General features: G+C 43.3%; 2 protein-coding genes across 6 annotated transcripts; one reads left to right on the top strand and one right to left on the bottom strand.

The window, feature by feature from the left end:
• Window positions 1–48: 48 nt before the first annotated feature.
• LOC121586087 (collagen alpha-2(VI) chain) lies at window positions 49–21,686 on the top strand. 5 transcript variants are annotated; one of them, XM_041902549.1, is made up of 29 exons: window positions 49–156; window positions 392–558; window positions 746–885; window positions 1,053–1,247; window positions 1,630–1,788; window positions 5,469–5,581; window positions 6,495–6,655; window positions 6,867–7,131; window positions 7,507–7,837; window positions 8,205–8,225; window positions 8,334–8,399; window positions 8,568–8,612; window positions 8,711–8,737; window positions 8,840–8,866; window positions 9,042–9,086; window positions 9,179–9,219; window positions 12,512–12,574; window positions 13,446–13,508; window positions 13,595–13,655; window positions 13,766–13,801; window positions 13,958–14,020; window positions 18,744–18,806; window positions 18,909–18,971; window positions 19,059–19,094; window positions 19,332–19,377; window positions 19,476–19,628; window positions 19,769–20,215; window positions 20,404–20,442; window positions 20,750–21,686. In XM_041902549.1, exons 5-29 carry the CDS (start codon window positions 1,774–1,776, stop codon window positions 21,337–21,339), a joined length of 2,880 nt encoding a protein of 959 aa, XP_041758483.1. In that variant the 5' UTR covers window positions 49–156; window positions 392–558; window positions 746–885; window positions 1,053–1,247; window positions 1,630–1,773; the 3' UTR covers window positions 21,340–21,686. The 5 variants fall into 5 exon arrangements, with proteins under 5 accessions (XP_041758483.1, XP_041758482.1, XP_041758485.1 ...); XM_041902548.1 differs by having other exon boundaries at window positions 746–891; XM_041902551.1 differs by lacking the exon at window positions 1,053–1,247 and having other exon boundaries at window positions 746–891.
• Window positions 21,557–23,505, bottom strand: LOC121586089 (39S ribosomal protein L32, mitochondrial). Its single transcript, XM_041902554.1, has 3 exons — window positions 23,338–23,505; window positions 22,838–23,016; window positions 21,557–22,075 (listed from the first exon to the last, which is right to left on the bottom strand). Exons 1-3 carry the CDS (start codon window positions 23,429–23,431, stop codon window positions 21,821–21,823), a joined length of 528 nt encoding a protein of 175 aa, XP_041758488.1. The 5' UTR covers window positions 23,432–23,505; the 3' UTR covers window positions 21,557–21,820.
• Between the last annotated feature and the right edge of the window lie 2 nt (window positions 23,506–23,507).

The following is a 23,507-nucleotide window of genomic DNA, read 5'->3' as shown; positions in this document are numbered from 1 at the left end:
ACCACCCTGCCCCCAAAGTCACGTAATAATCACATGACCTACATTCAAGTACAACATGTCTGCATTGTAAACAGTACTGCAAATGTGTATCTTCAGAATACAAGAGTATCACATCATACTCTGTAATCAACGTTAGCCAGCGTAAGGTCAACACAGGTAAGAGAGAGACGTTGACAACAATCTGACAGTGACAACGTTGAAGTAAGAGGTCAGATTGAAAGAAGGGGAAAACTTTTCTACTGTCTCCTAGTAACTTTCCAATGTTAGAATTTCGATTTACCCAAGGAGGTATTGTTGTCAGACACAGTGCAGCAATCTTTACTTGTTTTAGAGTGTTCTCTTCTCTCATTTGACTAACAATCTTTGTACCCTTTTCTTGTGCAAAACCAAGATGATGATGATGATGAAGAAGATGCGGACTGCTGCACAATTCAGGTCTCAGTTGTGGAGTCTGAAGACGCCTCTGTCACAGAAGCTTTGCTGCCATCTCCACTTACAAAGCTGTCATTTTTGACATGTATGGAGTGCTCATTCCGTCACCTGTCAAAGTGGCAACAGGTATGTCATATGTGCCACACAATGTGCCACACAATGTACCACACAAGCCTTGTATAACACAACATCAAAAATAGTCAATTACGGGAGGCCTACTTATTTCCGTTCAATTCCTAATGGAGCAAAGGGCCTCAATACATACAAGTCAATACAGTGCAACATAATATTCTTGGTCTCTTTTTCTCTGTAGTGTTTGAACAACAGAACAGTGTTCCTCTGGGCAAGGCCATCAGGACAGGTGGGGAGGCGAACGCGTGGAAGAGGTTCATGCGTGGAGAGCTTGGGGTTGAGGAGTTTGTGGAGGCCTTCGGCAGGCAATGCAGTGAGATAGTGAGCGTATGTCTACTACATCACGACTAGCCATGTATCTCTGTACCTACAGCCTGTACCCTATTGGCCCTGGTCAAAAGTAGTGCACTAAACAAGGGAATAGGGTGCCATTTGGGATTCAGCCCCATATCTTCATTCATTATCCCCCTCTGCTGCGCCACCCTCAGGCAGGATGTCCTGTTCCCATTGGCTCATTCTTGTCTGACCTGACCAGTGGGCCAATGACCAGGACTCTACCCGTCCTGATGGAGGCCATATTGTGTGCTCGCTCCAGGGGCCTGAAGACTGCTGTTCTCAGCAACAACTTCCTCCAGCTGAACGGTGACCCCTTCCTGCCTCTGGACCACTCTCTCTTCGATGTGGTGACTAAGCATTTTATGTTTACATTGACTGCGTCCCAAATAGCCCCCTATTCCCTATATAGTGCACTACTTTTGATCAGAGCCCTATGGGAGCCCTATAGACCTTGGTCAAAAGTAGTGCACTACATAGGAATTGGGACGCACACATTATGTAGTAATGATATTAAAAGTAACACAAATAGTAGCTGTGTAACAGTTAGTGCAGAAATTGCATTATGAATTCAATGCAGACTTCCTCTCTCTCTCTCTCTCGCTCTCTCTCTCTCTCCCCATCTGTCCCCATCCCCTCTCTCACCATCCCTCTTTCCCACCTCTCTCATTACTGCTGTACCCCCTAACCCTTCCTCTCTCTCTCTCCCCCTCCGTCCATCTCTGGTTGTAGATAGTTGAATCGTGTAGGGAGGGCCTCAATAAGCCAGACCCCAGGATCTACCACCTGTGTCTGAACAGACTGGGTGTCTCTGCCCATTAAGCTGTGTTCCTGGATAACCTGGAGTTCAACGTTAAGGCAGCTGCACAGCTAGGGATGCATGCTATCAAGGTGAGTGAGCCCCATCTCTGCATTCATAACTCCCCCTTACCAATACCACTGTATCTTGGAGATTTTGTGGTGCACTGTGCAAGTGAATGCTCTCGTTGTTTCATTAAGCAATGTTTCAACCTGAAGGTCTGATAGATTCATTTGTATTTTAAGAATAATGACTAAAGGATTTCACCCCAAATACAGTATAAATGTGTGAACGGTGTTAGAGTTATAATGTAGTGTCAACCCACTAACAGAGGGGGAGGAGTTAGAAACTGTTGAGAAAGCATTCCAGGGTGAAGGGGACTAAGAAACGGTTTAAAGGTGGGCGGAGCAAAGTGCATTTGTGTGTCAAGCGGTATAAAAGCTGTATGTATGTTTTTTGGCGCCAGAGCTCTCCATGATTAAAAATACAGATCATTCTTGCTGGTTGCGGACCTTTGTTTAATTCATGATTAAACCAGAGAATTTACACCCTCTGGGAATTATTCAGAGCATTAAGTTTGATTAATTAGAGATAGAAATTCTCGTGACAAATGGTCCTTCGAGCCGGATCTCAAAATACGTCTTTATCGTTCTGAGGACACCGAAAACCGTGCATGGGCGGATGATAGCATCCGTATAGAATAGACCTGGCCTTCGACGTTAAGGTTATAAACAGGCCGGTGATGAATCTTATGAACGATAAAGACGTTAACGAGATTTGAAAAAGCATTTAAATCCGAACTGCAAAGAGAAGGTCAGTCATTTTTATTCATGGATTTTGGTGTAATTATTTGAACTTGTATGAGAATAGTAATTCTTGTGGAGGGCAGAGAATAGTTACCAAAATCTCATAAGATAATTAAAAGGGAGGAAGGGGGTCTGAAATGACTCAAGGTGAATGGCCATTACTAAAATAAACTAGTTAATATTGAGATTGTACGGGGTACAGTGTTTACAATATAAACAGGAAGGGAGATAATTATCATCGTGTAAGATAGATACATTAAACAAGTCAAGAGTCATAAACAACTGGGGATTTGCTCTAACTCTGTCTATTTATGGATAGTGTTAGTAAAATATCGTATAAGGTTGTATAAGTGTGAGACCTAATGATCCATCGAAATACGTGATAATTGTTTCAAGGAAGGGACTAAAATAGGTCGTGTGAGAAAAAAAATTGTTGTCTCATCCGTTTCATGAAACTGGTGTTTTAAAAAAACTCTGGGTTACGGGGTTGGATAATTTAAATGGTTAATTACAAAAGCAGATCATAAACATTGGCTCAAGAGTCGCACCAAATAATAAGTCCCAGGAAAATAATTCTGGATTGAATTATTACTAAACGGGGGGGATTTCTTATTTTTCCACCATGGGAAATAAATATTCTAAAGAGGTCCGAGAATTAACGGGGGATGAAAGATATAGCATTATGTTAAGGGGATCAAATAAATATGTTTTATGGATCCATTTGGGAGAAGAGGTATGGATTTATTGGGCATCTCGATGTGGAGAAATTAGAGGCTAAACTGTGGAACGGATTTGAAGAAACAGCGAGGGGAGGGGCTAGACACAGCGAGAGTATGGCTTTTGGAGAGTCAGGAAAGACTAGAGAATTTTGCTAGAGAGTGTAAGGCCCCGTGTAAATACTGTAACAAAACAGGTCATAACCATCGCGACTGCAGAGCTAAGGGAAAGGGCAATGTCCGGGAAATGACAGTCTATTTTTTGGTTCCACAGGTAAAATGTTTGAAGAAGTGATTTGTGTCGATTAAGAATTGGCTAAAAACACCACGAAGCGATTATTTGAGAGGTACCTATACATTTCTAACGATATACAGTGGGGAAAAAAAGTATTTAGTCAGCCACCAATTGTGCAAGTTCTCCCACTTAAAAAGATGAGAGAGGCCTGTAATTTTCATCATAGGTACACGTCAACTATGACAGACAAAATGAGAAAAAAAAATCCAGAAAATCACATTGTAGGATTTTTAATGAATTTATTTGCAAATTATGGTGGAAAATAAGTATTTGGTCAATAACAAAAGTTTCTCAATACTTTGTTATATACCCTTTGTTGGCAATGACACAGGTCAAATGTTTTCTGTAAGTCTTCACAAGGTTTTCACACACTGTTGCTGGTATTTTGGCCCATTCCTCCATGCAGATCTCCTCTAGAGCAGTGATGTTTTGGGGCTGTCGCTGGGCAACACAGACTTTCAACTCCCTCCAAAGATTTTCTATGGGGTTGAGATCTGGAGACTGGCTAGGCCACTCCAGGACCTTGAAATGCTTCTTATGAAGCCACTCCTTCATTGCCCGGGCGGTGTGTTTGGGATCATTGTCATGCTGAAAGACCCAGCCACGTTTCATCTTCAATGCCCTTGCTGATGGAAGGAGGTTTTCACTCAAAATCTCACGATACATGGCCCCATTCATTCTTTCCTTTACACGGATCAGTCGTCCTGGTCCCTTTGCAGAAAAACAGCCCCAAAGCATGATGTTTCCACCCCCATGCTTCACAGTAGGTATGGTGTTCTTTGGATGCAACTCAGCATTCTTTGTCCTCCAAACACGACGAGTTGAGTTTTTACCAAAAAGTTCTATTTTGGTTTCATCTGACCATATGACATTCTCCCAATCCTCTTCTGGATCATCCAAATGCACTCTAGCAAACTTCAGACGGGCCTGGACATGTACTGGCTTAAGCAGGGGGGACACGTCTGGCACTGCAGGATTTGAGTCCCTGGCGGCGTAGTGGGTTACTGATGGTAGGCTTTGTTACTTTGGTCCCAGCTCTCTGCAGGTCATTCACTAGGTCCCCCCGTGTGGTTCTGGGATTTTTGCTCACCGTTCTTGTGATCATTTTGACCCCACGGGGTGAGATCTTGCGTGGAGCCCCAGATCGAGGGAGATTATCAGTGGTCTTGTATGTCTTCCATTTCCTAATAATTGCTCCCACAGTTGATTTCTTCAAACCAAGCTGCTTACCTATTGCAGATTCAGTCTTCCCAGCCTGGTGCAGGTCTACAATTTTGTTTCTGGTGTCCTTTGACAACTCTTTGGTATTAACCATAGTGGAGTTTGGAGTGTGACTGTTTGAGGTTGTGGACAGGTGTCTTTTATACTGATAACAAGTTAAAACAGGTGCCATTAATACAGGTAACGAGTGGAGGACAGAGGAGCCTCTTAAAGAAGAAGTTACAGGTCTGTGAGAGCCAGAAATCTTGCTTGTTTGTAGGTGACCAAATACTTATTTTCCACCATAATTTGCAAATAAATTCATTAAAAATCCTACAATGTGATTTTCTGGAGAAAAAAATTCTCAATTTGTCTGTCATAGTTGACGTGTACCTATGATGAAAATTACAGGCCTCTCTCATCTTTTTAAGTGGGAGAACTTGCACAATTGGTGGCTGACTAAATACTTTTTTTCCCCACTATATCTGACCATTTCATTCATCTTACCTGGCTACCTAAGCGGGTACAGTACAAGTTCCTCTTCTCTCCAATTGTGAGTGAATCTGTCAACTGTTGCTGTTATATGTACCCCCTGTGATAAAGTCCAGGTTACGTCCCAAATGCCACCCTATTCCCTATGTAGTACACTACTTTTGACAAGGACCCATAGGGTGCCATTTGGGACGCAAACCCCAGTCAGGCTGAATGCACAGGAGGAGTCTTTTCCTCACTAGATGTATGGCACGTCTCAACAGGCATGGAAAACATACCTTCTCCTTTCCCGCTCCGAGGGACTGATTCTGCAGGTACAGGATTTAGCAGAGGATCAGACTGTTGTGGCAACAGATCTTAAACTCTTCCATTGCAGGTCAGTCAAATTAATAACCAAATTATTAGTCATTATTAATTGTATTACTTTTATTTTTAATGATGACTGTTATTATACATCTAAGGTGAATTGAGATGAACATACTTGAAGGTGTTCTTGAAATGGAATGGAAGCGATTACTGTTAATAGCTTCTGTTTGGTATTTTAGAAAGTCTAGTAATCAAACAATCTTTTTCATATAAAGTAGCATGCTATTTCAGTCGTGATGAGGACAAAATACAAGTTTTCTAATGATCAATTAGCCTTTTAAAATGATAAACTTGGATTAGCAAACACAACGTGCCATTGGATCACAGGACTGATGGTTGCTGATAATGGGCCTCTGTACGCCTATGTAGATATTCCATAAAAAATCTGCCGTTTCCAGCTACAATAGCCATTTACAACATTAACAATGTCTACACTGTATTTCTGATCAATTTGATGTTATTTTAATGGACAAAATAATTGCTTTTCTTTCGAAAACAAGGACATTTCTAAGTGACCCCAAACTTTTGAACGGTAGTGTAGTTTCAGACGATAACCTGCCTTCTTATACCAGCAGAAGTATGTGGCTATATTCCTCAGAAAATATATTATAATAATTTGGGGGGTGCTTATATTTGTGTAATGGAAATGTGTTTCTTGCATATCCCAACTCCCCCTGAGACACCCGCAGGGAATGGGGTCACGGCCAGGGTCACCATTTTCCAGCGCCCCTGGAGCAATTAGGGTTAAGTGCCTTGCTCAAGGGCACAGAGACAGATTTTTCACTTTGTCGGCTCCGATGTTCGAACCAGCGACCTTTCGGTTACTGGCCCAACGCTCTAACTTTGAGGCTACCTGCCGCGTTTATTTTGTTCCACACAGTAGGTAATATAATGCTAAACCTTTTCCTTTTCTGTGGAGACAGTCTCATACAGATCGGCCACCTGTACACCTCCACACACAGAGGCATCATGGCAGGAGTGCTGAGGGTTGTCCTATTGCTGTGGGTCCTCCAGGTCTCTACCCGGGTCTCTGCCCAGGACTCAGAATACGACCACCTGCTAGTGAGGCCCAGGAACATCAATGGTATGGCGGGGTGGAAGCATAGAGACCGTGGCTGTGAATCTGAATTACAAGAGCCATCAAATGTTGTGATATGATCGATATACTTTTTATCAATATTGTAGATACATGTCGTAAACTTAGGTCTATTATACACAAGTAGCTTAGCCATTGTGGTGGAATAATGGTTGATATTCATGAACTACTTCACATTATTTTCTCACCCTCTGTCCAGACCAAAAGGACAACTGCCCCATCAACGTGTACTTCGCCATGGACACCTCTGAGAGTGTTGCTCTGAGGGAGTTCCCCTGGGGCAGTCTGGTGGAGGAGCTCAAGGTGTTCCTCCAGATGTTTGTGGAGAGGCTCCAGACCACCACCCTCAGGGCCAAGAGGGTCCAGTGGGCCTACGGTGGGCTGCACTTCTCAGACCGCGTGGAAGTCTTCAGCCAGGTGGTCACTGATGCGGCAGTCTTCCTGGGAAGGGCACAGGCCATCAGGTACATTACTCACTCAGCCACTCAGCCAGCCAGTCAGTCACTCCCTCCCTCCCTCCCTCCCTCCCTCCCTCCCAACCTCCCTCCCAACCTCCCTCCCTCCCTCCCTCCCTCCCAACCTCCCTCCCTCCCTCCCTCCCTCATTATTACTTGCTTACTTACTTACTGAATCCTCTTCATCTCTTTTGGGAGTATTATAAGGTAATACTGAGTTGAGCGCACCAATCCTTCAGAAGAGTTGCACGCACCAATCCTTCATAAGAGTTGAGCGCACCAATCCTTCAAAAGAGTTGAGCGCACCAATCCTTCATAAGAGTTGAGCGTACCAATCCTTCATAAGAGTTGAGCGTGCTAATCCTTTATTTTCCTCGTTACCAGGTACATTGGTAGGGGTACCTTCATCGACTGTGCCCTGAGGAACATGACAGAGCAGGTGAGGCTAGCGGCCAGGGGAAAGCCCCGGCTCCAGTACGCTGTGGTCCTGACTGACGGCCACATCACTGGTAGCCCCTGTGGAGGGGTCTCACAGGCTGCCGAGGCTGCCAAGGCAGCTGGCATCAAGATCTTCGTAGTGGCCACCAACGAGGAAACCATGGAGAGTGAGCTCAAGCAGATTGTCAGTTCTCCTGTGGAGCTGTATAGGAAGGACTACATGGCATTCCCAGCTAGCAACCGCCAGGCTGCTGTCATCAGGATAACTGACACCATGGTAGGTTCATAGTGAAGCTTCCATTTGTGAAGTGGAGTAGGGATGTTTTGTGCTGTCATGGGTGATGCCAAGATGGGGCAGTGTTACAGTTTCTGTGTGTTGTATGTATCCTAGTTTGTGGCAGTGTTACAGTTTCTGTGTGTTGTATGTATCCTAGTTTGTGGCAGTGTTACAGTTTCTGTGTGTTGTATGTATCCTAGTTTGTGGCAGTGTTACAGTTTCTGTGTGTTGTATGTATCCTAGTTTGTGGCAGTGTTACAGTTTCTGTGTGTTGTATGTATCCTAGTTTGTGGCAGTGTTACAGTTTCTGTGTGTTGTATGTATCCTAGTTTCTGTTTAATACGCTGTCATTTCTTTCTCTTTCTAGATCAAAGAGACTGAATTTGAGGTGAGTCATGTGAAGCACTGAAGGGTTGTAAAACGAAGGACACAATTGTCTTTCTTCTTTTTTATATTTGAAACCTCTCTGACCATATCTTCTGTGATTTCTCTCTAGTGCCAAGCTCCTATGTGCATCCAAACAGAAGGAGCCGCCGGGCCGAAAGGATACAAGGGAATGAAAGTAAGTAAGCAACCTCTTATTTTGATAAACCTAAATATGTTTCGGTTTATGACACTTCAACCTGGGCCACCGGTTAGATTAAATACATGATGACACAATACAGGATGCACTAGCCATTTACACTCAATATGATTTAACATTTCATTTATGTTGGCTTTTTTCCTACAGGGAGACCTTGGTATCGAGGGCCCGATAGGTTTGCATGGACTGAAGGTAAGAGGAATGATGATATTTCTAACGTTTATCTTTTTTTGTGCCATGGTGCTTTGATTGAATATTTCATACATTATTTACCTAATTTATATTTACAGGGTCTTCCAGGCCTCAAAGGAGAGAAGGTAACATATTAGAAAATGCTCTAACAATTTGATACTCGCGTATACACTACTAAGCTTTTTATATGTCCGTATTTGACATCATATTTTGTCATTGTTTCACAGGGAGATATTGGAGGATCTGGGCTAAAGGTACTCCCTTTCCACTGATATGAATTAATCTCAAACATGATTGGTTCATTAATGATTCCATTAGATTGATGTTATCTACATGCTGCATTTGGCGTAGTCAGCAGGATCAGTTCATTAGGACATGCACTATGTAACCAATTGCCAATGAACAATTTACTCAATCGGATCTCCTCAGGGTCAAAGTGGATCTCCTGGGTATAATGGCATTGATGGCGAAAAGGTATGTCTTATTTATTTGCTAACTTATTGATAAAAATACAGTATATTTAGACATGTCTAGTTACTGATGCCATCTACTTCATTGTTTTCCAGGGAAAGACTCCCCTGGATGTAAAGGAGATGCTGGCATGCCGGTGAGATAATGCAGCGACTTTGAGCGTAATACACAGTGCATTCGGAAAATATTCAGACCCCTTGACTTTTTCCACATTTTGTTACGTTACAGCCTTCTTCTAAAATGTATTCAAAAAAATTTTTTCTCATCAATCTATCCACAATACCCCATAATGACAAAGTCAAAACAGGTTTTTAGAAATATTTGCTAATTTATTAAAAATTAAAAATAGAAATACCTTTATAACATAAGTATTCAGAACCTTTGCTATGAGACTCAAATTGAGCTCAGGTGCATCCTGTTTCCATTGATAATCCTTGAGATGTTTCTACAACTTGATTCGAGTCCACCTGCAGTACATTCAATTGATTGGACATGATTTGGAAAGGCACACACCTGTCTACAGTGGGGGAAAAAAGTATTTAGTCAGCCACCAATTGTGCAAGTTCTCCCACTTAAAAACATGAGAGAGGCCTGTAATTTTCATCATAGGTACACGTCAACTATGACAGACAAAATGAGGAAAACAAATTCACATTGTAGGATTTTTTATGAATTTATTTGCAAATTATGGTGGAAAATAAGTATTTGGTCACCTACAAACAAGCAAGATTTCTGGCTCTCACAGACCTGTAACTTCTTCTTTAAGAGGCTCCTCTGTCCTCCACTCGTTACCTGTATTAATGGCACCTGTTTGAACTTGTTATCAGTATAAAAGACACCTGTCCACAACCTCAAACAGTCACACTCCAAACTCCACTATGGCCAAGACCAAAGAGCTGTCAAAGGACACCAGAAACAAAATTGTAGACCTGCACCAGGCTGGGAAGACTGAATCTGCAATAGGTAAGCAGCTTGGTTTGAAGAAATCAACTGTGGGAGCAATTATTAGGAAATGGAAGACATACAAGACCACTGATAATCTCCCTCGATCTGGGGCTCCACGCAAGATCTCACCCCGTGGGGTCAAAATGATCACAAGAACGGTGAGCAAAAATCCCAGAACCACACGGGGGGACCTAGTGAATGACCTGCAGAGAGCTGGGACCAAAGTAACAAAGCCTACCATCAGTTACACACTATGCCGCCAGGGACTCAAATCCTGCAGTGCCGGACGTGTCCCCCTGCTTAAGCCAGTACATGTCCAGGCCCGTCTGAAGTTTGCTAGAGTGCATTTGGATGATCCAGAAGAGGATTGGGAGAATGTCATATGGTCAGATGAAACCAAAATAGAACTTTATGGTAAAAACTCAACTCGTCATGTTTGGAGGACAAAGAATGCTGAGTTGCATCCAAAGAACACCATACCTACTATGAAGCATGGGGGTGGAAACATCATGCTTTGGGGCTGTTTTTCTGCAAAAGGACCAGGACGACTGATCCGTGTAAAGGAAAGAATGAATGGGGCCATGTATCGTGAGATTTTGAGTGAAAACCTCCTTCCATCAGCAAGGGCATTGAAGATTAAATGTGGCTGGGTCTTTCAGCATGACAATGATCCCAAACACACCGCCCGGGCAACGAAGGAGTGGCTTCGTAAGAAGCATTTCAAGGTCCTGGAGTTGCCTAGCCATTCTCCAGATCTCAACCCCATAGAAAATCTTTGGAGGGAGTTGAAAGTCTGTGTTGCCCAGCGACAGCCCCAAAACATCACTGCTCTAGAGGAGATCTGCATGGAGGAATGGGCCAAAATACCAGCAACAGTGTGTGAAAACCTTGTGAAGACTTACAGAAAACGTTTGACCTGTGTCATTGCCAACAATGGGTATATAACAAAGTATTGAGAAACTTTTGCTATTGACCAAATACTTATTTTCCACCATAATTTGCAAATAAATTCATTAAAAATCCTACAATGTGATTTTCTGGATTTTTTTTTCTCATTTTGTCTGTCATAGTTGACGTGTACCTATGATGAAAATTACAGGCCTCTCTCATCTTTTTAAGTGGGAGAACTTGCACAATTGGTGGCTGACTAAATACTTTTTTCCCCCACTGTATATAAGGTCCCACAGTTGACAGTGTATGTCAGAACAAAAACCAATCAAAGTAATTGACCGTAGAGCTCCAAGACAGGATTGTGTCGAGGCACATATCTGGGGAAGGGTACCAAAATATTTCTGCAGCATTGAAGGTCCCCAAGAACACAGTGACCTCCATCATTATTAAATGGAAGAAGTTTGGAACCACCAAGACTTCCTAGAGCTGGCCGCCCGGCCAAACTGAGCAATTTGGGGAGAAGGGCCTCGGTCAGGGAGGTGACCAAGACCCGATGGGCACTCTGACAGAGCTCCAGAATTCCTCTGTGGAGATGGGAGAATCTTCCAGAAGGACAACCATCTCTGCAGCACTTCACCAATCAGGCCTTTATGGTAGAGTGGCCAGACGGAAGCCACTCCTTAGTAAAGGCACATGACAGCCCGCTTAGAGTTTTTCAAAAGGCACCTAAAGGACTCTCAGACCATGAGAAACAAGATTCTCTGGTCTGATGAAACCAAGATTGAACACTTTGGCCTGAATGCCAAGCGTCACATCTGGAGGAAACCTGGCACCATCCCTACAGTGAAGCATGGTGGTGGCAGCATCATGCTGTGGGGATGTTTTTCAGCGGCAGGGACTGGGAGACTAGTCAGGATCGAGGGAAAGATGAACGGAGCAAAGTACAGAGAGATCCTTGATGAAAACCTGCTCCAGAGCGCTCAGGACCTCAGACTGGGGCGAAGGTTTATCTTCCAACGACCCTAAGCACACAGCCAAGACAATGCAGGAGTGGCTTCGGGACAAATCTCTGAATGTTCTTGAGTGGCCCAGCCAGAGCCCGGACTTGAACACGATCGAACATCTCTGGAGAGACCTGAAGATAGCTGTGCAGGAACGCTCCCCATCCAACCTGACAGAGTTTGAGAGGATCTGCAGAGAAGAATGGGAGAAACTCCCCAAATACCGGTGTGCCAAGCTTGTAGCGTCATACCCAAGAAGACACAAGGCTGTAATCGCTGCCAAAGGTGCTTCAACAAAGTACTGAGTAAAGGGTCTGAATACTTATGTAAATGTGATATTTCCGTTTTTTCTCTTTTATAAATGTGCAAAAATGTCTAAAAACCTGTTTTTGCTTTGTCATTATGCGGTATTGATGACGGGGAAAAAACAATGTAATCCATTTTAGAATAAGGCTGTAACATAACAAAATGTGGAAAAAGTCAAGGGGTCTGAATACTTTCCAAATGCACTGTATGTGTGATTGTAAATGTACTACATAGTCTGTATGCATGTGGTTATAAATGTCCTCCTCCACCTTTGTGGTCTCACAGGGAGAAGCTGGTCCTGCCGGTGACTTTGGTATCAAGGGTGACGCGGGCAAGCCAGGTGAAAAGGTATTTGGATTCCTCACCTGATTCTTGAATTTAGTACCTTTGTACAGTGTCCTGTTCCATATAGAGTACCACAGTATGAGTCATAATACCCATAAAACCTAGCGGTCAAACCAGGAAATGGTTCCAATCATTTTTCCACCATTCATTTTTACCATAGGGGATTTTAGAGACACTTAAAATAAGGGCTATATTTTGTGTATGCTTACCCTGGCATGACGTTTTGATAACCGTGTAAATCTCTCTAGGACAAGGTGACTTTTATCAATATATTTGCCTGTATTTACCCCCCAAAAATGAAATGCAAATTAGCTGCTAATGTGGATATCATAAAGAACTACAAATGCCATGATGATCTGGACGAGACTGCCGAATCGAGGCAAGGTAAGAATCTCTGGATTAACTATCTAATGTTAGCTAAATTTAGTAATTAATAAATGGACAAAATGTATTTAATGGACAATTATGTGAACTGTCTTGTGCAAGTTTTAAATTTACACAATACCTGTTACAAAGGTGTCAGCTAGAGATGACATGCAGGAGCTTGTAGGGATTTGTAGTCTTGCATGATGTCTACTTTGATGCTAATTAGCATTTTTGAATCTGAGAGTAAATAGAGCCGATTGGCCGAGAGAGATTTACATGGTTATCAAAACGTCACGCCAGTGTAAGCCTACACGAAACACAGCCCTTATTTTAAGTGTTTCTAAAATTCCCTATGGGAAAAATGAATGGTGGAAAAACAATTGGTACCATTTCCCTGTTCGACCACTAGGTTTTAAGGGTATTATGACACCTCCACTGTGGGGCTCTATAGGCTTCTTGAAACATGAGTCTTGTCCACCTGGTACATCCGGTATTGTGTTGTCTTCAGGGTGTTGCTGAGCAGAGTGGCAGGGCTGGACCACAGGGTGATCGTGGAGACGGTGGAGATAAGGTCTGGAGCTGAAGGACACGTTATCAGAAACACGATCAATTTCTAGTTATTTAGACAATAATACAGTAAGTGTGACTCTGTTACAGGGAGTTGCTGGTTATGTTGGAAACCCTGGTCTGCCTGGGCAAAAAGGAACCAAGGGACTGGGTCTGTATCGTTCAGAGAGATTAACACTATTTTAGTTTACTAACTAGGATTGTTAGGCTGCCAAATCAAACCACCTAATCATCTGCTTAAACAATATTTCTGTTCATTAGGGTCAAGCTGGACCTGGTGGAAATCCTGGCCACACTGTGAGTCTCATATTGAAGTCTGTATTAAATCAGCTGTAGACCAAGTGATAGTGTCTTCATACAGCGGTGTGCGTTGCGATCACACAAGAAAAGGACTCATAACATATACATTGACACATTCTATTTTGGTGAAACATGACGACATGTCTCTTTCAGGGAAGCAGAGGAGACAGTGGCAGAGCTGGACGACGGGGCAAGGCTGGCAAGAGAGGAGATAAGGTGTCCACAAACAAACTAAAAACATCAAACATCTGATCTGTTTTTTACTGCATCACAACAGGAGAATCCATGTTGGTTGTATTCATTGGCAGTGGCGATTTTAGCATGTAAATCTTGGTGGGGCAAACTCCCCACATTTTTTTTTATGCATGCCAGCAAAGCCACTACACAACACTAAACAATACATGAATTGCACTATAACGGTGACAAACGGTGCCGACAAACTGTTAGGGCCTACATAAAGCTGTCCCAGCAGCAGAGTCCCAACACCTTACCACTGCTACACCTGGCTATCAGCAGAGCCTTGTCTTGCAGCGAAACAGTTCATTCAGCCTAATTTACTGCCTTTAAAAGAAAACATAGCTGATATGGCTGACTTGCTTAAACAAATGTGGTTTCTACTGACAATTGAAATGTATAAACTTTGGCACAAGGGGATTTACGAGCAGATAAGAGGCAATCCGTAATTTCGATTAAGACATTAATGAGCGAGCTAGGACGGAGGTAGTCAATATAACTATTTGTTCAGCACCTTTGAAATGTATGGCGACAGAATTCAGAACATGGGCCATTCGTACAGTATTCTCCCTGTGCATCAAGTCAGAACTGTAGGATAAATAAAGGGGTCATATAAGCAGACAATGAAAGCTCTTACAATATTCGATGATGACATTTCTCTAAAACAGGCTATAGGCTAAATGTGCACCACCAAGTCAGAACAGTTGGCTAAGTTATGAGGTGAAAAGGGAGCAAATTATTAGGGTGAGGCACATGAGCTACTAACAGCTTACTACACAACATACACTTAGTATTACTTTCTTAGCTACAGTATACATATCTCCCTGGCATATTACATCATTTATGCAGCAGCATACAAGACATTTGTGGACTCACCTTGTTGTGCTGTTCTCACTTGAACAGGAAGGTGGCACGGCGGTCCTTCTTGTGGGCTGTAGGAAGAGGCCCGAAATCCCGACTTGGAATTCAGAGTTGGATGACCGTTCAAAATTATTTTCCGTATTTTCCCAGTCGGAGCTAGTTTTAGCCGAGTTCCCAGTTGTCTTGAACTCACTGAAGTCTGAGATTTCCAGATCCGAGTTTCCAGTTGTTTTGAACGCGGCAGAAGTCATGCTGGAGTGACAGCATGGCCAATGAGTTCAAACATGGCCCATGGCGTTACCCCCTTTTTCGTGATATCCAATTGGTAGTTACGATCTTGTCTCTTCGCTGCAATTCCCCTACGGACTCGGCGAAGGTCGAGAGACACATGGCTTCTTGACACACTGCTCGCTTAACCCGGAAACCAGCAGCACCAATGTGTCGGAGGAAACATTGTCGACCGAAGTCGACCGACCGGCCCAACACAAGGAGTCGCTAGAGCACGATGAGCCTAACCCGGACGACGCTGGGCCAATTGTGCACTTTCCCATGGGTCTCCCGGACACGGCCGGCAGAGACACAGCCTGGGATCGAACCCGGGGCTGCAGTGGCGCCTAAGCACTCATTGTTGAATTTGCGATTTCCATCTTGTTGTGTAATGTTTATGTCCAATGGCCGATGAGCACCGATACGTTTTATCTATCATTTCTCTTCATATGACAAGGATTGAAAAGGATTTGCCAGTAGATTGCCGACTTGATGCATGATGATGACTGCTTGTCTAGCTTGCTAGTTAAGATTTTGAAAGTATGATGTTGACATGATCAGTCTAATCAAAGCTAAAGTAGATATAACGTGATTTGATGTCATTTTATCTGTGGCCAATGACCTTGAGCCTTCTTGGACAGGCACTTCTAATGTAAGTCTATGGCAGCACCCAAGGGGCTTGAATTTTTCGAGCTCTACCCGTAGATTTTACGGTGACATAGTGTCCCCATGAGTGACAGAACACTGAGCCAATCCCGGCGCAACTAGAGAACATTACCAACCCCTATGCTCCGTATTTTCTCCTGGCTGCACCACCACCACAGAAAGCACTGAGCTAGGCTGAAATACCTGCATTTTGGAGCTGCCTTACTCAAGAAAGCAAAAAAGAGACCATGTTTGGTATGCGGCTTTATTAACTCAATGATTTTGTAAAAAAAATGTTTTACATTGTTTGCAAACTGATATCTGACACGTATTAATGCCAAAATAACATGCAAAACAGGTTAAAAAATAAATAATAATGTTAAACATCAATTACATCAAACAGATCAGAATTCACAAAAATGCCGGAAAATGCTTTTGCAGGACCCGGCAAGCCAGCCTATTCCCTATAATGTAAACTCCAACAGAAATAACTTCAAATGTATAACTTCAAATTAAACCAAATAGTTTGCACTCACGACTACTGGTTTCAATACAAAAATTCTACCAACTTACAAGCAAATACTTTATGAATGTATTCTTACAAATCAGCTTGCAAGGTTGCTAGCCCTACTAGCCTGCTAGCATTATCCCTACCAGCCTGCTAACGTTACGTTAGCACTGCATGAGTCAGCCAGTTGCTATGAACACCTAGCTTACAGCTACATTAAAGTAAACCAACGTTTTTGAAATACATGACACCATCTAACCAGTTATCAAATAATGTTACCGGTAAATGCAGTTATCTCAGCCAGCAAGCCAGCCAGCTAAAGTTAGTTATTCTATCCTGCTAGCTAGACTAGCCAGATAACTATCCTAGCTAGCCAACCAGCACGGTCGACATAGGTAAGTAGCACACAAAAAAAAGGCAACAGATATAAAGTAGAGAGAGCGGAGACTTACCGATTGATGGCTGAAGTAGCTACCGAAGAAGAGCCAAGGAGGGAGGTGATTGGAGGAAGGCTCCAGACAGATGGAAATGATCACAACAGCACAGTCAGTCAGCTACTGTAGCGTGCTATACTAAGCCAAGGTTGAAAAAGTGTGGTAGCCTACTTCACGGAGATCATGCAGCCCCCACGTGTGGGGAATCTAATTGGTTGTTTACATTTCACCTCCTCGTGATTGGTAGATTGTAGCTAACCACTGCCAACACTTGGTCTGCATGGCTTGGGGCCAACGTTAGCCAGCTCAAGCTAGCTAACGCAGAGTAGATTCTCCATTTGACGTTGAGAAATAGTGCATTGTGGGTAGTTTTGAAGATATCCGGAAATAAGTTAATAAATATGAAAAATCCCCCCAAATAACTGTTTGTAGTTATAGGTAACCGGATAGTGACTACAACTAAGTTACTAAGTATTTGACCACACTGTGTTGTTACTTTGGTGAGTAAAAACGCATGCTTCCTTGCTGCTATTGCTGCTATTCCAGTTTCAACTGTTCTGCCTGCGGTTATGGAACCCCTACCTGTCCCAGACCTGCTGTTTTCAACTCTTAATGATCGGCTATGAAAAGCCAACTGAGATTTATTCCTGATTATTATTTGACCATGCTTGTCACTTATGAACATTTTTGAACATCTTGGTATGGTTCTGTTATAATCTCCACCCGGCACAGCCAGAAGAGGACTGGCCACCCCTCATAGCCTGGTTCCTCTCTAGGTTTCTTCCTAGGTTTTGGCCTTTCTAGGGAGTTTTTCCTAGCCACCGTGCTTCTACACCTGCATTACTAGCTGTTTGGGGTTTTAGGCTGGGTTTCTGTACAGCACTTCGAGATATTAGCTGATGTACGAAGGGCTATATAAAATAAAATAAAATTGATTGATTGATTGATTCCTACCCTTTAATTAAGCAATAAGGCACAAGGGGGTGTGGTATATGGCCAATATACCACGGCAAAGGGCTGTTCTTTAGCACAACACAACACGGAGTGCTTGGATACAGCCCTTAGCCGTGGTATTTTGGCCATATACCACAAACCCCCGAGGTGCCTTATTGCTTTTATAAACTGGTTACCAACTAAATTAGAGCAGTAAAAATACATGTTTTGTCATACCCGTGATATACGGTCTGATATACCACGGCTGTCAGCCAATCAGGATTCAGGGCTCGAACCACCAAGTTTATAAAATTGCTTATAGCACAAATTCTGTTTGTGATATTGAAATTCTAACAACATACTTATTTAGGAAAAGTCAAGGAGGGCATGAGTAAAAAAATTGCAGAGATATTTAAACGTTTTATTCATATGCAGTCAAAATGACACACTCGACACGTTGCAACAGGCCTATAATAACACATACCTGAATCTGACAATGGAAGGAATTTCCTTTGAGGTGATGTTGGTAACTGGACATCGAGTACTGAGTAGGGCCCCCCTAAACATTGACTTTGAGGGGAAAGGATTATTTGTTGACATGCCCTGGTCACGGTCGATGATTGATGACAAATCCTTATTTTCTTAGAATGAGAAAGTGGTCTTAGTGTTTTTGTAGTACACCTTCACAGGAATGGTAGCTGAGGCTAAATAGTGCTAAAAATGCTGTTTCTCTTTTTTAATTGCATGGTAGGGAGATCGAGGGAATGATGGATATAACTATCCAGGTCCCAGAGGCAAACAGGTATGAACTGCATTTGACTGAACAACAAAAGCCAATTTGAATGTCTTTTGGCAATTGAATTAGATTGGTAATCCTGTTTTAATTAGTGCCACGACAAACATGCTAACTCAACCTTATTTTTCTCTTAGGGAGGGAGAGGAGACCCTGGTTTACCTGGACTGCAGATAATCTTATGTACCTATTCTTAACAATCCATATTTAAAATCTGAAATTGTTGGACCCCTCTATTCACTACCATGTCTATATTTTTCTCAGGGCACCAGAGGTTATAATGGAGAGAAAGGAGCACAGGGGACTACAGGAACCAAAGGACTGGCAGTACGTGCAGTATATCACAAACAGAGATATCATATTAATAAATGCACTCATTTAAATCAATTAATTTATTCCTATAAAAAACATCTGTGGATTGTTTTACAGGGGGAGCCAGGGCAAGAGGGTGTTCCTGGGGACAGAGGGGTGAGGGGGCCACCTGGACCACCGGTAAGTATTATTCCTATGTACACATACACAGATGCATTTAGTTCTCATTTGTGATTAATTTCATCCATTAAATGTTTCTGTGTCTAGGGAGGACCTGGTTCTCGTGGGGCCTCTGGTCTATCGGTAAGTAACAGACTTTATTTATTCATCCTGATTAACAGATATCGTGTAGCTCAGTTGGTAGAGCATGGCGCTTGCAACGCCAGGGTTGTGGGTTCGATTCCCACGGGGGGCCAGTATGAAAAACAAAACAAAAAACTAACTGTAAGTCGCTCTGGATAAGAGCATCTGCTAAATGGCTAAAATGTAAATCTTTCATATCTCGCTGAGAGAATGCTGATGTATATTCTTGACTTTCAGGAGTGTGAAATCATGGGATTTGTCAGAGAAACATGCGGCTGCTGTGGTAATGGTTCATTTCCAGTTATAATGACAACCAATTTTCCTGTAATAATATAAAATGCCCATGTCACAAGTCTTATTGTTAACTTCCTCTCTGTGTAGATTGTGAAAAGGTTTGCCCTCTCCTGGACCTGGTGTTTGTGATTGATAGCTCTGAAAGTATTGGAAAAACCAACTTCAGCCTGGCTAAAAACTTTGTCATCAGTGTAGCAAACAGGCTTGGGAAGATGGCCAAAAACGTATCTGACGTCTCAGGTAAACTTAATGTTACTGTATTATTATTATTATTACAACCACTGTTTGAATGGAAAACAATAGATCACAAATATTTCTAGGAACAGGATTTAAAATATATATATATTTTATACATATAATCAATTTGAAACCCCCAAAAGGATCTCGTCTTGGTGTGGTCCAGTACAGTCACCAGGGGGCAGTTCAGGCCATCAGGATGGACGATGGAAGCGTCACCTCTGTGACATCCTTTAACACAAAGGTCAAAGCCATGGAGTGGATCGCTGGAGGCACCTGGACTCCCTCTGCCCTGAAGTACACATACGACCAGCTGATAGTACCAGGTCGCAGGGGGAGGACCAAGGTGGTGGCCATAGTTATCACAGACGGTCGCTACGATCCTAAAGACCTGGATAATCTTGGAGCCCTGTGTAACGGGGTGGACGTTTATGCCATCGCCATCGGGGATATGTTTGACTCTGGGGCAGAGAGGCAGAATCTGGAGAGGATAGCCTGTAATATGGGCGACCGGGTGAAGACCCTGAGTGTCTACGCTGAACTTACAGCTGAGGAGTTCTTAGAGGAAATAGAACAAATCCTCTGCCCAGGCAAGTATATGGTTCAGTCCCAAATGACACCCTATTCCCTATATAGTGCACTACTTTCCAGAGCCCTATATAGGGGATAGGGTGCCATTTGGGATGCAGACTACATTTTATCAACAGTTCAATGCTTTTATTTTGTGAAAATCACCCACCCTGACAAATGAACTACATTCACTCCTTTATATCTCTAGAACCAGAGAATATCTGTCCAGACCTGAAGTGTGCCTCAGGTGAAAAGACAACTTCTTTTTTATTTATTTTTTTACATCTAATTATGGGGCTAAGCTTTTCTTGTTCTTTCATATTGCACTAATGAAAACCCCTAGCCTTTAATATTTGTTCGGTTGGAAAATAACTATTAATGTCTTTCCAATATATTCTGGATATGAACATTACAGCCAACTACAAATGTATTAAGAGTTTATGAATCAACAGTCTGTATAACATTGACTTTTGTAAGTCGCTTTGGATAAAAGCGTCTGCTAAATGGCATATATTATTTATATTATTATTATATTATTTGTATTATTGTCAAAGATTTGAGTTTGGCTCCAGTGATCCAGCGCCCCGTAGACATCCTCTTCTTCATTGACGGTTCTGAGAGAACAGGGGGCAGAAAGTTCATCAGTGTGCTGCACTTCATCGAGAGACTCTCCCAATCGATCCCTCTCTCCAAGGAGGTCTCTTCAGGAGCTCGCTTCGCTGTGCTGCAGTTTGGAGGGGAGCAGGACCCTGAGGTTCTTCTGGACTTCTCTAACAACCACAGAAAGATCAGCTCCCTGGTCTCTAAAGCAGTCTACCGCGACTCATCCTCCACTCTGGGCAGCGCTATTCTCTATGCAACTGAGAACCTCGTCAGTAACCCTGGAGGTCAGTTCAGAGGGGTACGTCCGGACGCAGAGCTCACCTTTGTGTTCATTACAGACGGAGTGACCTCAGACAAGAACTTTGCTTCCATGAGAAGGGCCAACGCAGTGGGTGTTGCTATCACAGTGGGATCAGATATTGACAGGGAGCGGTTGCTGCAACTCACTCTAAGGGACAAAGCGCTCATCTTTAACCTGAAGAGTTTCAATGACTTGGCCCTCCCTGGGGTTGTTAAACACATGGCTCTTTGCCTAGGTTAAACCAGGTTTGAAATATATTCAGGGCCCCATTTGATTTAACCCTCCCCTGTAGGCTAACAAAGACCTAGAACTGATTTTGTTCTCTAGGATATGTTCTATACAAAAAAAGTGATGAATGATATGTCCTTTGATGTATATTTTCTATAATGATTTTTTATTAGACTACCTTTTAAAAAAGATTTGTGTAAATAATCTCATTGATTAGTGACCTCAAATATATTTTTTCCCAAATAAAGATTTATTCTCATTAACAACAGAAGTATAGCATGTTCCTTATAAAGTGTAGAGGTGTACAATATGTTACATTGTGCCATGTTCCAATAACAAGACAGAAAATAAACCACATTTGAAGGTTCTGTCACGTGTTGATAAAAAAAATAAACGATGCTGTTGTTTTTTTTTTTTATCAATGCATTTCCTTCAAATATAGAAAATGGGATATATGCAGGGTACTAATTACTGGTGTGACTAAATGCTATCCTCAATAGGTACGGAACCAGGAGGGTCGTTTCCTGCTTCTCTCCACTATCCTCTTGTCTTTGTCGGACTCCCCTGGACTCTCACTGTCATACAGGACCAGGGTCTCCTGCACTGCTGTGTTGAGAGGCCTGCCCTCCATGGCTTTAATCTGACCTCGGATCAGCGCTGTCTCCTTCCTGATCTTCTCATAACAGAACCCACACAGGATGTGCTTCTGCTTCAGGTGGCCACACTCCACGCACGGCTCAATGTTGGTCTGACAAAGAGGGGGGAGGGGGAGAGAGACGTGAGGGGGAGAGGGAGAGCGAAGAGCGAGGGAGGGAGGGGGGAGAGCGAGGGAGGGAGGGGGAGAGCGAGGGAGGGAGGGGGAGAGCGAGGGAGGGAGGGGGAGAGCGAGGGAGGGGGAGAGCGAGGAGGGAGGGGGGAGAGCGAGGGAGGGAGGGAGAGGGAGGGAGGGAGGGGCGAGGGAGAGGGAGGGAGGAGGGGCGAGAGAAAGGGAGGGAGGGGCGAGAGAAAGGGGGGAAGAAGGGAGGGGGGGAGAGAAAGGGAGGGAGGAGAGAAAGGGAGGAGAGAAAGGGAGGGAGGGGGAGAGAAAGGGAGGGAGGGGGAGAGAAAGGGAGGGAGGGGGAGAGAAAGGGAGGGAGGGGGAGAGAAAGGGGGGAGGGGGAGAGAAAGGGGGGGAGGGGGGAGAGAAAGGGAGGGAGGGAGGGAGGGAGGGGGGGAGAAAATGGGAGGGGGCGGGGAGAAAATGGGAGGGGGCGGGGAGAAAATGGGAGGGGGCGGGGAGAAAATGGTAGGAGGGGGGAGAGAGCATGAAACTATAGAAAAAAATCCATTGCCTTTTCGATTGTGTTTATTGCAACGTTTACTAAGAAATTAGTCAAAAGCGTTTACTCATGGCAGCTACCATTACATAAAACATGCTACATACAACTGTACATCAGAGGACAAGACTTACAAGTGAAATGTCACCCAGTGAAACAATACACAGTGCATTGAAACAATCCAAAGTTAATACCTTAACTTTGAGCATAAAGCTTGGGTCTCGTCTTCTAGTCCGGTTGATTTCTATTGTCCGTCTCTTCTTGGGTGCTGCCATCCAGAGCACATTGTCCAGGAAGCTGGGCTCCGTGGTCGCTTCTTGCTCATCGTGGGGCTGCGGGTGGATGCTGGGGCCATGGACAGCTAGAGCTGGGGCTGTATAGAAACAAAACACACAGAGACACAATCATATATCAACAATCTATGCAATAAACAGAACCAATGTACTGTATGTCATCACTCATCATACATCTAGTAGTCTACTCATAGATTGATGCACGTATAAAAAACGTACATCATCATAGTTATCTTACTGTCAAAGTCATAGATTATGCAGGGTAACATAGCTATCATGGACGTTTTAAAGCAAGCTAACTAGTTACTGCTAATGTTAGCCAGCCAGCTAGCTAGTTACCCAGCCAGCTAGCTAGTTACAAATAAACACAAGGCAGAATGTTGTGTAAAGTTCAAACTCACCAAACTGTCTGTCAAGTCCTGTAGCCTGTATAATTCTGCATTCCATCTGTAACAACGAACGTCTCATAAAACACACTAAACCAGACAAATTCATAATTTTTTAGGTTTGCAAGCTGTCTTTACACTCATGTCACACAGCTCACGGTCATTGAATTATATACGTCATTGAA

Source organism: Coregonus clupeaformis, chromosome 17, assembly GCF_020615455.1.
Source record: "Coregonus clupeaformis isolate EN_2021a chromosome 17, ASM2061545v1, whole genome shotgun sequence".
NCBI classification, from domain to species: Eukaryota; Metazoa; Chordata; class Actinopteri; order Salmoniformes; family Salmonidae; genus Coregonus; species Coregonus clupeaformis.
This window is presented reverse-complemented; position numbering and strand designations above follow the sequence as displayed.